Source organism: Cyprinodon tularosa, unplaced genomic scaffold, assembly GCF_016077235.1.
Source record: "Cyprinodon tularosa strain WSP-4 unplaced genomic scaffold, ASM1607723v1 ctg330, whole genome shotgun sequence".
NCBI lineage: Eukaryota > Metazoa > Chordata > Actinopteri > Cyprinodontiformes > Cyprinodontidae > Cyprinodon > Cyprinodon tularosa.
Genome location: NW_024039042.1, coordinates 631,650 through 647,954, shown reverse-complemented (window position 1 = coordinate 647,954; position 16,305 = coordinate 631,650). Strand labels below are relative to the sequence as shown.

The window sequence follows — 16,305 nt, the reverse complement described above, 5'->3', positions numbered from 1 at the left end:
TTTATTAGATTTCCACTTACATGCTATTTTTAGTTATATAATAAAACACCCTTTGTAAGCTGCCTTGAGGTTAAATATCTTTTAAATGAAAGCTATGTTTGTGATTTTCTAAATTTTTCAATGCAAGATCGGAGAACTGCAATAAAATTAACTTAAGTGAACATGCAAACCATTTTTAGAAACTTCTTAAGTTGTATCCTTTGTTAAAGAGATGGTATAAAAGTTCTCTATATAGAGAGTTTTAAAATCATATGCACACATAGTAAAAATGCTCCTGTAATATTTCTCACTATTATCTAACATCAAGTTACTGGTAAAGAACAGGGATTTTCTCTCTCCTATTAGTAAGATTAAATGGATATACCCACCTGAAATCTAAACTAAACTTTAGACTCCACAAATATCATAAGTTCATAATGCCTTGCATAGAAACCCTAGAAACTGGATTACTAGTTCATCCATAAAAAATCATAAGAAAATACTGTTACAGATTGTTATTCTAGCAGGTAAATACAGTAGCAGCCATTCAAAATGGCCCTTCCCAGTCGAAAGCCAGCTGAATGGCAGCCCACTTCCCTGCAACTCCAACCATATCCCCATGACCCCCTTCTTTTCCTGCGAATATATATATTGCATATATATATATTTTCTTACACTGACTCCACCCTTTCACTTAATTACAGGGTCTGACCAGGAGATGACGCTTCTCTTTAGACCTTAATGTCCACAAATCATGACAGAAAGAATACTTCAGTACAAAGATTGATGTTTAGAAAGGAATTGTAGGGGACCAGGCAAGGACCAGTCAAGGGTCCATCAAAGAAAGTGGGAAAATTTTGAATGGCTACTACTGTAGATATATACGGTTTACAATTATTTTGCAATTCTGATGTGATGTTCCCCTTATTCTAAATATGAGGGAACATAACTGTGCAGATGTTAATTTTAATCGAGCATAGTTCGGAATGATAGGTATCAAACCTTATGTAAATTATTTTCTAGAAAAACGCTCATTCTCATGCGACTTTTGTGTCATTATGCCATTTTTTAATACATTCAAATCTAATCTCTACATGCTTCTAGAAACAGCTGATAAAAGAAGCAACCTAACCTTTGTTTGTGGAGTTAACATTTCAGAGATGCACAGAAGCAGAGGGAGTAAACACATGCAAATAAGCATGCTTTACATCTTCTAGTGAGCGTAATTACTGTTGGGGGAAATGTATTATTCTAACTCTGCATCAAAATGAAGTGACTTATTCCCAAAAGCAATGAAACTGCATAAATAAATATTATGTTTTCATTTCAATTTCATATTCCTAAAACTGGTTCAGTTCAACAAGCCTTTAATGACTTCAAGCACAGCTGAAAAAAATTATATTTCTGGAGAAAAAAATAAAATAAGCTGTGGATATACCCTTTTCCCCCAACTCCACTGTAAATACATTTCTACCTCAAGGTAAAACCTTTTGTTTTCATATTTCAGCTCAGCAGAGCAGCAGCATCAATAATGCGACCCAGTTAGTAACAAATAAAATACCCTTCAGATAAATTTTTGTTCTGCTAAACAGAATTTGTTAAGCAGGTTGCTAAACAACCTGCTAAAGTAGAAGAGGATAACTGACAGTTGGGGTTGCAGCATTGCTATATCACCCTCTTAAAAACTACCATTGTGGTGCCTGTTTTTCGGCTCTTTCCCGCACTTAGTGTATCTAACTAGTTTTACCATCTAGCCTCATTATTACCATTTCTTTCTATAAACGCTAAAATCATTTTAACTGCTTTAACACAAACCGTTATTATTTCGCTTACATTAATAATTAATATCTAAGCAACAATCCCAGCAGGGCAAATAATCAGGCGCTATTGTTGAAATGTTGCATAGGTGTTTTAAACTGCTGAGTTTAGCTGCAACTACAGAAAAACAAGTCATCATTTGGTCTCAGAAAATTATAGTTTTATTTTGTTGTCCTTGGCAACAGTAACAGTCTTGCAATATTGCATCTAATCTAAAATGATTATCGACTTTGCTTTTGTTAAGTTGCCATATTATTTAGCTTTGTCAGTAACCCACATTTCAGTGCAAAGAAGGGGGTAAAAAATTTACAAAAACAGTTTAAAAAACAGCAACACATCTTTATGGCAAATATTAGCTGTTCAACTCCTCACTTGGGGGAAGGAGATGGAGGTGATAGGAAAAGGTTCAAAGGGTCAACACCTACCTCCTTGGACATCTTGTGCAAAACATTACCCATTTTCACTCATGCAATATTATTCTCTCTCACTGTGCAATAACAGATGTCAACTACTGTGTAGTCTGTGTAATTTTCAATTATTTATAACGTCAGTGCATTTCTGCAGTGCAAGTGCAATAACCCAAGTCAACCAGTGTGTATGCTTTCCTTAGCTCTCTCCCAGTGTATTATCTTTATGAGTTCGTATGAAATCGTACAAAAAGTTATGCACCGTAATTTCGTACATTTTGGATGTTTTTTTCGTCGTATGCGCATGCTAATCTGACGCACCATTCACGAACATAGAATATAAATTACAATTAGCCCTAACCTTGACCCTAACCCTAAGATATAAAACAGCAAGCAACGTAGTTAGAGACATGAATAAGTGATGATTGCACTGTTTTTCCCAGTACGTCCCTCCGCGGATCTGCTTTTTTTTCTGTCTGCCAGCACATGCGCACTGATCTGGTTTTTTGAGGAAAAACATCCAAAACGTACGAAATAGTGTGCATAACTTTTCGTACGATTTCATACTAACTGATAATGAGAATATGTTGTCTCTCCTGTGCAGATATTTTTATATATACAGGTGCTGGTCATAAAATTAGAATATCATGAAAAAGTAGATTGATTTCAGTAATTCCATTTAAAAAGTGAAACTTGTATATTATATTCATACATTACATACAAACTCATATATTTCAGATGTTTATTTTGTTTAATTTTGATGATTACAAATGACAACAAATGAAAATCTCAAATTCATCATATCAGAAAATTAGAATATTACTGAAGACCAATAAAAACAAAGGATTTATAGAAATGTTGGCCAACTGAAAAGTATGAACATGAAAAGTATGAGCATGTACAGCACTCAGTATTTAGTTGGGCCTCCTTTGGCCTGTATTACTGCAGCAATGCGGCGTGGCATGGAGTCGATCAGTCTGTGGCACTGCTCAGGTGTTATGATAGCCCAGGTTGCTCTAATAGTGGCTTTTAGCTCTTCTGAATTGTTGGGTCTGGTGTATTGCATCTTCTTCTTCACAATACCCCATAGATTTTCTATGGGGTTAAGGTCAGGAGAGTTTGCTGGCCAATTAAGAACAGGGATACCATGGTCCTTCAACCAGGTACTGGTAGCTTTGGCACTGTGTGCAGGTGCCAAGTCCTGTTGGAAAATGAAATCTGCATCTCCAAAAAGTTGGTCAGCTGCAGGAAGCATGAAGTGCTCTAAAACTTCCTGGTATGTGGCTGCGTTGACCCTGGACCTCAGAAAACACAATGGACCAACACCAGCAGATGACATGGCACCCCAAACCATCACTGACTGTGGAAACTTTACACTGGACTTCAAGCAACGTGGATGAAGTGCCTCTCTTCTTTTCCTCCAGACTCTGGGACCTTGATTTCCAAAGGAAATGCAAAATTTACTTTCATCAGAGAACATGACTTTGGACCACTCACCAGCAGTCCAGTCCTGTTTCTCTTTAGCCCAGGCAAGACGCTTCTGACGCTGTCTGTGGTTCAAGAGTGGCTTGACACAAGGAATGCGACAGCAGAAACCCATGTCTTTCATACGTCTGTGTGTGGTGGTTCTTGAAGCACTCACTCCAGCTGCAGTCCACTCTTTGTGAATCTCCCCCACATTTTTGAATGGGTTTTGTTTCACAATCCTCTCCAGGGTGCGGTTATCTCTCTTGCTTGTACACTTTTTTCGACCACATCTTTTCCTTCCCTTCGCCTCTCTATTAATGTGCTTGGACACTGAGCTCTGTGAACAGCCAGCCTCTTTAGCGATGACCTTTTGTGTCTTGCCCTCCTTGTGCAAGGTGTCGATGGTCGTCTTTTGGACAACTGTCAAGTCAGCAGTCTTCCCCATGATTTTGTAGCCTATAGAACTAGACTGAAAGACCATTTAAAGGCTTTTGCAGGTGGTTTGAGTTAATTAGCTGATTAGAGTGTGGCACCAGGGGCCATCAATTTTGAACCTTTTCACAATATTCTAATTTTCTGATATGATGAATTTGAGATTTTCATTTGTTGTCATTTGTAATCATCAAAATTAAACAAAATAAACATCTGAAATATATGAGTTTGTATGTAATGTATGAATATAATATACAAGTTTCACTTTTTAAATGGAATTACTGAAATCAATCTACTTTTTCATGATATTCTAATTTTATGACCAGCACCTGTAAAGGAAACATATTCCAGGATGAGTACTGTAACACTGTTTGCTGCATGTAGCCAATAAATGTACTCATTGAATCGGTTTTTGATAATAAAGCATTAAGGAAATGAAATTGCACAAACTTTGAACAAAGAATAAAACGGGCCATTTTATCTGAAAACCACTTCTGTCTAACAGCTCTCATGACATTTTTAGTTCATGCAATAAATCTTTTTGTTAGGATGTTTTGTCTATTGTTTGACTGTGCCTTCAAATAATGGCAACCAGTCGTACCGTAAAAACTATAAAGCCCTGCTTCAACTTCTTAACAAGTAAAAGATGAATGATCTTACTGCAGGCTTGGAAAGGCTTTTCTCTGCTTTTATTTAATGTAGTTCCCTGTTTGTTTTCCCAGACAAGTAATCCCTTCATCATATATAGGTGGTATAAATCCTGCTGTTCATTTATGAGCAAAAACTAAAGAACAGGAGGATTAAATTCCAATTCTGGAGTCTCTTCATTAGTATCATACCCTAAAGAATACTTCTTAAGATGATTTTTACCCCTGTGATATTCAGTGATATTCAAAGGACTTTTTTTTTTAGAGCAACTAATGTTGCTCTCAAAAAAGACCACTGTTCTTTCACATATGTGGACTTACATTGAAATAGCCTAACTTGAAAAATGATTTTATTTTCGAACCATATCTTGATATCTTTATAATGTTTTAAGGAGTCATTTTAATTGCCGACAAGCAAAGATAGAAAACAATAAGCAACAATTTTGTATGACACATGTCTATTGCGAAATATTGCTGTAACACAACATTACTGTACTAACCATCCTGGGAATATTAACCTGCCACCAATCAGTCAACCTTCTGTTAAAGAGTAATGGCAACAGATTTGTTAAGAGTTCATAAATTAAGACTCTCGCGAAGAAAGTCCCCATGTTAACCCTTCACTTTATTCCTCCACTTATCATCTTCACACAAACAGTGGCCACAAATCAATACATCATATTAGCTGTAGCGCTTTAAGCTGCCCAGACGGACACATCTCCCAGAAACCACTAATGGTAGCTATATCAGCCTAGCAACAAACCATGGGCAAAATCACCTTGGCAACTATCATTAGATGACTTCACCCATGGCAACCATCCCATAATCCTGCATGACCACTCCTAAAAATCACTTGAGATCTCCCTTAGAGAACTAATTGGTATGTTAAGAGGCTGCAGACAAATGACTGTGGGGGTCGTAGAGTAGATTAGCCTTAGAGTTCGTTAATATCAGACAAAGCAAGGCTAGAAACTATGGTTTATTGGTAGTTTGGTAATAAACAATGTCAATAAAACTTTAAATGATTAATTTAAATTACAAAAGTTGAAAGAAATCCTCTATTTTTTTCCTATTCTGGTTAAATAAATTGGAAAGCCATAAAGGAGTATCTAAAAAAGACCTTTTAGGAACTCTGATAAGCAAGCTTTTCATTTTCCCCATCTAATGTGAAAGGGATGAGGTCACCATGTTTAAGTCACTGCCTAAAGGATAGGAGACTAAAAGGGAAATCAGATGTAAGATAAGAACTCAAAGTGGAAGGAGAGAAGACAGTGAAGCCAGTAAATTGATGGATGAAAGAGGGGTGTGTGGGGAAAGCTCACTTCTCATTGGAAAGAGTTGGTAAAGGGAGAAAAAGATGAGTTAGAGGATCGATCTCGCACCGAGATTAAATAAATAGATTAAGTAGAAGATACTCTGTAAGAGAAATGAGAATCACAGAGGAGTGGTTATGGATCTCAGTCTGAGTGAGGCAGGATGATGAGAAATAGAAGCAGACAAAAAGCTGACTACAAAGAACGACATCCTAATGGCAAGCTTTAAACTCCTTCATTTACTGACCTTAGTGAGATGGAGAGGTGGAATCTCTGCCTGAGGCCCCTAAACATAGCAAAGGATTTTGGCGGGAAGGATCGGGCGGTGACGGTGCAGTAAGGGTGCTCATAGGCTCCTGGGGGACACTTGCAACGGAAACCTCCGCCAGAAAGCTCCTGGCATGTTCCTCCATTGCGACAGACGCCGGGTACACAGTGACCCTGCCTCCGGTCAAACTCACATCGGTCACCTGAAACAACACATACAAATCATCAGTCAACACAGTAATAAAAAAAATTCGACTTAGACAGACTTTATTGTTATTTTATTTATTGTCATTTTGTACACACAGAGTGTATAAAAAAAGAAATTCTGTTCAGTACAGCGCTAAAGACAAAGTGCAACAGTGATAAAATGTAAACATGGAGATTAAATTTAAACATAAGACTTGTATATGACAGTTTCCAACAGCGGGTTTTTTTTAACCCCATTTTATACAACAGTCAGCATAAAACAGATGTGAATAAATACATTACATTGTACTTGGTTATTAGTGACTCAGTAATCAGAATATAAATGAGTTCTCAGTGTAAATGAGGTGTAACATTTCAGTGTTGGACGCCACAGCAGGGCAAATACAATGTAGGATGATATTAAAAGTTCTCAGATGACAATGCTGAAAAGAATCGAATGTAAACGTAGTTAATTTGTGGTAGAGAGTTAAGTATTTATCCAAAACCTTTTTTTATTTTCATTCAGAAACAGCTATTATACCGCAAAATGCTTCAATAATGTTTGAAAACGCTAAAAAGGTGCACAAGTTTGAATTCTTTGGGGCTTTTATCTGTTTCTTTCTGCTTGCTGTGGCCATTAACAATGTTGTAAAGGTTGGTTTGGTTGGTTCCCTGCAGCAGACAGAACATTTTAGCTTGGCTCACAGATCTTTATTGCAGCCCAGGTTCACAGAAGATTATGTCGACCCTTTCTTCACTTTTGGGCATTTATGCATATAGTCCAATCTAGTGGAATGAATTGCATCATCCCATACAGAACAATTCCATTTTTTGATCAATGCAATGGAAAAAAAAGTCAGGGAATCCCAGATGAAAAAGACCAAACACTTTGGCTATTTTGGTTTCTACAGGGGAGTAGAGGAACCACCATTCCGACAGTATACTATATCAGAACTGTAAAACTAAATTACAACTGCTATGCAACTACTTTGATATTGATTTCGTAATAAGTATACATTGCATAAAGTACGTTTGAATGAACAGATAAATATTTCTTTATACGTTAAAGATAAAAAAAATAATTGTTTTCAAACCTTGTTTTACATTCATAAGAACGTATAAAACACTTAGTAAAAATCCTGTCTTAACTTATCATAATTCATGCATGAGAGGGTTAATTTGTTATGTTTATTATGTTAAAGTAACTTACATCGTGCTTACATATGAAGGTTAGATGCTTAGTTGTGGAAAATGAGGCTTTAAAAAAGATCATAATGCAAGCAGTGAAAATAAAAAGCTTGGTTACAACATGCAGTCGCTATTATGAACCCCAAAAAACAGTGGATCTGACAAAAGAACAAGTTTAAGTGAAAGAGGGTCCTTCAGGCCACCGGCGATTCTCCAAAAACATTACTATCTATGGCCAGGCATCTGCATTGGATGGGAATGTCCTGATGCAGACTGGAAGTGAGATATGGCGGCAAAGTAAAACATCTCTGATTAAAAAAAATAAATAGATAAATAAAAAATAAAAAAAGCAAACTAAATTGATCAAATCACAAAGTTAACATTATGCTTTGGTTATCAAACCATGTCTGCATTGCATTTGTTGGATTTAGGTGATCTAAGTATAAACTTTTTTACATGTGCTCTAAATCGGTTTTGTTTTCTGTGAAAAGTGTTTATTCGGGGTACATTTACATTTGCCAGCTCAGCTTTTAGGTCGCTGTAAGCTTGTCTCTTTCACTGATACAGTGTTTTAGTTTAACTGTGAAAGAATGGCCTCTCCGGTGCACATCTGATAACACAACTACCATTTGTCTTTGTTTATCCAAACTGCTGCAAGTGACACCGTAAAGCACAAAGGAGCTATAAAAGTTAGCAACATCTTTGTCTAGAGCAGAGCTGGGAGAAATGAGACCCTGGTTTTTATGTATACTTGTCCTTTCTCATTCTTGGAAGAATAATAAAAAGTGCCATTTTTGATTAATCGTTTGACAGAGATCAATGTAATTTGTATTTTCAATTTACAACAATAATAATATGAAAAATTAAACCAACAATCTTGTTTAGCAGTTTTGTGTGTATAGATCTATTATTGATTTCCAGCCCCTTCTCTGGAGTCAATACTCATATAGAAGGTCTGTCAACAGTCTGTCAACAGACCCCCTGTATTGAAAGAATATGTGTTGTGAGGAAATCAGATTCGAATGACTAGAGACTCTTTAAAAGAGCTTTTAATTACAGGGAAATAAGCCAACTAGGAAATACGTGTAGTTGATGTGAAAAGGGGCATACTGGTGTATTATCTAAAATCATGCCTTTCAATGTGAAAGAAGATAGAATCTACTCAGATTTACTCCCATATGATGGGTCTTATAAAGATCTTAAAAAGCAAAATTAGATTTCAAACTTTTCTCTTCAAAGCAATAAAGATATTCTGAGGATATTTGAAGATGAAGGTGCATCTCAGCAGGAGCAAAAGGAAAGGGAATATTTTCCTTTTGACTTCAATTCGGTTGCTTCAGCACTGGGTGGAAAAACAAAAACAGCATGAACAAATCTGCAGACAAGAATAAACAGAGATTTGGCTGCCAGTCAAGAAAGCACCGGTCTGGGGTGTTTTAGTGAATCTGAAACACCCACACAGACAGAAATACACACAGATGCAGACACACACTCACAGAAAAACTGTGCGGAAATAGGTACATAGAGAAGCACATTGACTTTCTCTTTTCACCTTTCCCTGAGTGCGATTGGACACACACACACAGTCTGACATTTAGCAGCTGCACACAAAGTACACCCACACACATACGCCCCCCCACACATAAGCAGTGCAGACGGGTTTGAAAGTAGCCTAAAGACAGATGGCTCCTGGAGGACCCACTTTAGAACCTGCTGACGGCCCCAAAATACACACAGACGGTGAAATATCAAAAAAAAAAAAAAAGCCAAAATGCCAACACATCAATAATTAATGCAATGCAGATGCATTTTATATATTTTCTATCCAAAAAGAAAGAAACACAGATTCTGATTTATTCTCCTCTGTTTTTACCCCCCCTCAAACAGGCACACCAGCACATAGATGGATCATTGCCCTTGCCCTCGAGGCTGTCGGATTTGATCATGTAACTGTCTCTCCTGCCACTTTGTTTTTACCGCTTTTAGATGCCAGAAAACCCGCTGGAAGCATCCTCACATCTTCCAAGGGACACCAACCCAGCATTGCAGCTGTGAGTCAATAAAAGTCCTCACGTTTTCTTATGTTCAATTACATTCATATTGTGCTCGACACAGAAATTTTTTTCAAAAACAGAAGCAAACACACAATGAGTTTTGAGGGTAGGTTAAGACCATTAAACGAAAATGCTGAGAGAAAGTCTGCAAAAGCAGTTACTGTATGTCTGAGCTTGTATATTTCTAGCTGGCTCATTAGACTCTTTTTCTGATCTTGTCAATCCGTTGTTAAATCATCTCTTCCATTTTTACCCTGTCTCTTGATCATTTCCTGTTTAGATTAACTGTGATATTTTTTATATGACAGTTAACAGCCAACTTTTAGTTATGCATTCTCAAACATAGCCATTGTGTATGAAAAATTACTCTGCTGGGAGTCCTTAGTTTGCTATAAAACACATAAAACAGTATTCAAGTAAAAACAAATGCTCTGGTTAGCTTAGAGTAATGTTCAACCGTTGTCCTACTATCCAAAATCTGTGTGGCCAAAAACTACAACTGGACATCACTTTAAACACATCATCTCCACTTTGAAACATGGTGGTGACAGTATCATGTTGTGGGGATCCTGTTTAGTAGCAGGGACCAGGTTACTGGTTAGAGTTGTTGGTTAATCATACATAAAAATCTATTAAAGGCTGCAAAATACTGGATATTAGAGTGCAGATACCTTCCATCAGGATAAACAGCCAGAGCTACAATGGAACGGCTTAGATCAGAACACATCCATGTCATAAAATGCTCCAATCAATGTCCAGATCCTCAACATCTAATGTTAACCAGAGAGTCTCCATCCAACTGGCAAACCTGAAACCATCCTGTAAGGTTTTTGTGTCTGTAGATGGAAATAGCTGACAGAGAAATACCTGAAAAGACCTTCAGCAGAAATCAGAAAACAGCAATTCTATGATGTTCTGATTGAGGCGGATCTATAAAAAAAAAAACATCAAGGATTTCAACCCTTTTTTTGTCGACAAAGGTGGGAAACTGAACGCTGATCGATTGCATGTACTCTAAATAAGTTACTACATAAAATTTTGTTTTGCAATAACAAAATGGTAAAACAACTTAATAGTGTAAAAATATTTGGCATTGCATGTAGAAAGAATGAAATAGTTGAGCAATAAAAGTAACCACTTAATATTTCAGCACTGATTTGATGTAAACAATCAATAAAAAGTCTCTCTGACTCTCGATCGTTTCCTGTTTATCCGAACTGTGTTCTCTCCATATATCATCCTCTCACTTTTTATCCCACTGTTTCTCCACCTCATTTAATTTGCCATGCCTCCAGCCTGCCCCTATCTTCCAGATTTTGGCTGACAAGCACTCTCATTCACACTGCTGCACCACCCTGGGGATGCTGGGAAGAAACACACCCAGCCACAAACTAAGCTTAACTTACAACAGCCGGGGGCCATTTAAAATGATCAAATCTGCCTGTCCGTGTTTTGCTTTCCTTCCTCCCGTCGGTCATTATAGGTTAAATCTACACTCGCATGTGAGAGCAGACAACAGGGAAGCAATTAAACTGAAAAACCCCATAAAGAGCTTACAGACTGAGAGCAGCACCACTCCATATTCCTGTCTTTGTCTGCATCAACCATTTATCCATAGAGACCCTCTCATTAATATTAAAATAAATAAATAGACATTAATTCTCATGAATTATGCGTGAGGTGAGTCCTTAATACACACACTTCCAACAATATTCACAAACACACACACAACATGTCTGTTTATTATGCACACAAAGTTGCACTCAAGTTGACAGACGGAAAGACAATAAATTGGTTTTAGGCAGAAAGTCAGGGACACAGATAAAGATGAATTTATAGGTACAGTATTAAAAAGAAAAAAAAATATATACTGTTCATCATAGTCAAAAACAGCATACATGGTTTCTAAGAGTGAATCAGCAATGGGTTAATGACTTGTTTCTATCTATATAACCTGGACTCTACTGAGGTCTCCATTGATCAACAGTAGCCTGATGCACATGCAGCATGAGTATAGGGTGTCCAATTCCTTATGCACATGCACACAAAGGTCAAGCGATTAGAAAGCAGCGGGAGTCCGTTTGAAAGAAAGCTCTTAGAAATGCATGCAAAACAAAACCCCACATAGGCTGCATGCACAGATGGTTTTTAATGAGCATTATAATGGAAGGGAACACACCCACATAGGCGAGATGGTATTTAATAGAAACAAAGAAGCACATATACAGGGAGACGTACATAATACACACATCCCTCCTGGAGAAAGATAACAGGGCAAATTACAGCAACATGCTAGGAGGGATTGTTAAACTTTTAACTTTCAAAGTCCCCAATAGCTGCTTTGCAAATTGGTTTTAAAAAATATAAAGCATTATAACACCTCTACTGATTATGAGTTGGATAATTCAAAGTGACCATCACCAGATGGAAAAAATTTTAATTGTTTGTGCCTATATATAGACAAACGGTACATTATACGGGCTATAGGCTCGAGCATCAAACTGCCAAGATTTGCCATTATCATTCTGAAAGTTTAAAATACGTTTTCTAGGGAAAATGATCAAGATTTTAGACATTATTTTATTTTCTGCTTGTATGGAACCAGGGGCGGATCTAGAAAAATATTTATGGGGTGGCAAGAGGGGGGCAGGGATTTTTTAGGGGTGGCAACATATGGCATTTGTTTACACTGAATTTAATCACAGTTATCACAGTTTGGTGAGAATAGTATGTACAGTACTAGTGTTCCATGTGAAACAGTTCATATTAATAATACATCGTACAATGTGATCTCACTTAATAGGAGATAGAAGATAACACTACTTCTAGAGGGGCCTTATGACAGGAAAGGTATTAAGGTAAGACACAGGTGCTGAGGTGCAGATGTGTGAGATTGACTGTCAGAGAGGCAGCTTTGCAGCATTTGCACAAGAAGAAACTATAGAAAGAATAAGTTACCGATCACAGATCTATGGACTGAGCTGGACTAAAGTGAGCAGAACTACACAGTAGAAATAAATGGGTCAAGGCACCCGAACAAGGTACTGGACATCTATGTAATGTTTACTCTGAACACAGATTTACCCCATTAGTTCCTCAGTAACTTGACATACAGCAGTTAAGGCAACATGAAAGGGACATTTCATGCATGTAAATATGCTGTAGATAGAGCTGTATATGGAGGACCAACTCTGCCATATTTAAAAATAAAAACAGAATGCTCAATAAATAAATAAGCATACAATTAATTGCCACCAAAAATACAATCAACAAATAAATGTAATTAGAAATTTATATTATAATGGCAGGCAGAAATGTAAAAAGGGCAGGCAGAAAGAAATAGCGGCGTAGAAATAACTAGGGTAAAAAAATACAAAGGAAGAATAAAACAGACAAAATATGATAACATGCACATAAATAAATACTTAAAAATATAAGTAATTAAAAAATGAAGTTGAAGATAATAAATGACAAAAAATAAATAAGGTAAATATTAAAAAGGCAAAGAAATAAAGAAGCCAATTAAAAGAGTTATATACCTTTATGACTAGCTGTATAATTTAATTTCTACTTACATTTATTTGTTGTTTGTATTTTTGGTGGCAATTAATTGTATGCTTATTTATTTATTAAGCATTTATTTATTTCTGTATTTATTTTTAAATATGGCAGAGTTGGTCCTCCATACTGCAGTATCAACAAATCAACAAAAAGGCGGGTTCTGTATGTTACATCAAAATCTCCACAAATCTGAAAAGAAGCAACATAAAAATACATTTTGCTTGTGAGTTGGTTCATACAGGTCATTTCTGGATAGTTTCATATTATATATACAAAAAAGAAACAACAACACTGCTTCATATTAAGCAGGATTTACACCAGTATCACATTTTTAACTTTTAACACTTTTGGTTTTTTTAAAGGAAATATCAGATTTTCTCAGGTGCCAAAACAAAATGTAACGGCTCTGTAAAGGCTCACCAGAGAGCAGAACATAAAGTTAACATGACTATAACAGCTGAATGCAGCGATTTCCATGTTGCTCAGCAAAACGCTTCACAACTTTATTTAGATCCAATGTCTTTGTGCGTTTTGATTTGAGTTCAACCAAACTTGATCGTCTCTTTTCTGTCATAGTTGACCGTAAATATGTCTTTATGAGCCTGAGACGTCAGGCCTAACTAACATCATAGATAGAGAAATAACGTTCTGCAACCTGATTTTTATCATCTCAAAATCAGCATTGCAGCTATGCTAGCAACATTGAGCTTTCATTATGATTTCATTTCTCAACAGATAGTTAATCAGTTTTTACCTGTTTCATCCCGTTTCTCCTCTCCCCGTGACCCCTGGCTCCCTCGCTTTGCCCCATTCGGTTTTCAAAACAATCAGTCTCAGTCGCTCTCTGTCATCTCGTGCTGCATTCACTGCAGTCCGGCATTGGAAATTAGCGGTCGTAATTTTCAAATGATCCATAATTTATAAGCCTCGCCACCCCTACCGCCAACTGGGGTGGCAGCTGGGGTGGCAAGGCTGTCATTTAGGGTGGCATTTGCCACCCTATGCCACCCCAGTAGATCCGCCTATGTATGGAACACAAAGTAATACAGCACTCCCACTTCTTTTGTTGGGCAATTCTGGTTAACTGACTGAACAAAGCTATTATTGTCTTCATCTGATTCAGAAAAAACATACAGTCATTAAAAGCACAGACAGTTATGACCTGCAAAATAGAGGAGTGCTGCCCATCATTATGGTCAGAATGTTTTTCTTTTTTTATGAGAAATGGGGTACGTTATGTATTTGATATTATTTCAATGAAATTAATAGTTTTCCTTTAAATTTTATTTTTTATTTTTTTATTTTTTTGCATACAGGTTAATGCTTTTTGGCAATATCAGTTTTAGTCCAAGAAATATCAACATACATAAAACAATATTATTTAAACTTTGCAAGAACAATTTATGATATCAATCTTATGGTTTTAAAGCCCCTCTTAAGTACCAGAGGAATCAAAGTATTCTGTAGTTACGAATCACTGGGTAACATCTTTTAAAACCTTCCCATCTTGGGTCATAAATCTAATTTTGATACACAAAAAAAAATAACCCATAAAATTCTCATGATTAGCTCAGGAAGCAGGAAAAAAAGGAATCCTCAAAGAAAATATATTTACCTTCTGGTTTTTAATCCACAGATATATGTATATAAATATGGCCCCACTCAGTTTCCTTTTTTTTTAATAGATAATATGATATTTTGCAGAATTGTACAGTATTCATTTATTATGCTCTGAATGTGACCTTTCTAAATAGTCATTAATTTAAATGTTCTGGTTTGATATTAAACTTTCATTTGTTTGCTTACTTTTCTCTCACATTTTGTTGCTAAAACTTCATGATTTACCCACTGAGATACAAGTTATTATTATTTTACTATTTTATTTGATTTTATTTTCAAATCCCTCTATAAATACCCTCCAGTCTTTGATTTTTCTTTTTTTTTTACCATCCCTTTCTTTTTCTTTTCTTCCTCTATGCTGGCCTTAATGCATTCACACCAGCCCTTCATTCAGGCAGATGTTTTATTCATCAAAGGAGGTATTCTTCAACCACCCCCCTCCCGGCGTTTTGGTTTGCTCTGCCCCCTCTTCTTCCCTCTCCTCTTCCTCCAGCCCAACACATGGTGCATCCCTAGAGGCCAACCCTCTACACTAGCTTCCCCCTGCTTCTTCCTGATGAGGTGACACACTCATTACACTTGTCCATTCTCTTTCCCACCTCCAAGAGCTCCCTACCTTTGGGTCCTCATAAAGCTTAAACCACATCCAACTCTCTATAAAGGGTTTTAACTACTTATTTAATGGGATTGGATCTAACAAATCTTAACCAATACTTAGCAAGAGAAAAGATAAACAGAAAATAAAATGTACAGCTGGTTTGAGCTGATAAAAAAAGTGTACTGTAAACAATTTGCACTAAATTCTGGCTACAAGCAAAACAGAAAGACCTCGATTTGAAGAGATATCTGTGGCTCTTCCACATAAAATCAATAACCATAAATCTGCTGGTCCCTTTAGATGGAATCAGAGCTCAGAGGCAGAAATAGAGATGATGTCATGAGCTGAAACGGTCAGTGGACAGCCAGTGTCATCCAAAGGAAAGCTGCTGTCAAACAGTCTCAGAGTATTCTTTATAATTCCCTTTCAAATACCAAGGCGTTTTTTTAATACCTCCTAAATAAATTCATTAATTCAATTGAGATTTTATGTGGCAGCCAAACACAGAGTGAATAAGTGTGAGGTGAAATTTCTTTTGTGTTGTGCTCTGCTACTGAGCCCCACTGAGTAAATTTTACTGTATTTAAATCTGCTGGTCTTTAAAAGTATTTCTCCACAGCATTTGTACTATAAAGGATGCATTTCTTTACTAGCTTGCAAAATAGCTAATGTTCAAAAATTACATTTTTAATCTTTTATAAATAACTTAAATGTTATGGTTGAATGTTGCATTAATTACTTGAGATTATTCTGTCCCAAACCTCTGTT

At 36.5% G+C, this 16,305-nt stretch overlaps 1 protein-coding gene across 2 annotated transcripts in view; it reads right to left on the bottom strand.

Annotated features, from left to right (window-relative positions):
* celsr3 (cadherin, EGF LAG seven-pass G-type receptor 3) overlaps nucleotides 1–16,305 on the bottom strand; it is a 153,726-nt gene that overhangs the window by 85,883 nt on the left and 51,538 nt on the right. For both annotated transcript variants that reach the window (XM_038293860.1, XM_038293861.1), the window contains exon 4: nucleotides 6,311–6,533. In XM_038293860.1, coding sequence (XP_038149788.1) covers nucleotides 6,311–6,533 — 223 coding nt within the window. The remainder of the gene's footprint in view (nucleotides 1–6,310; nucleotides 6,534–16,305) is intronic.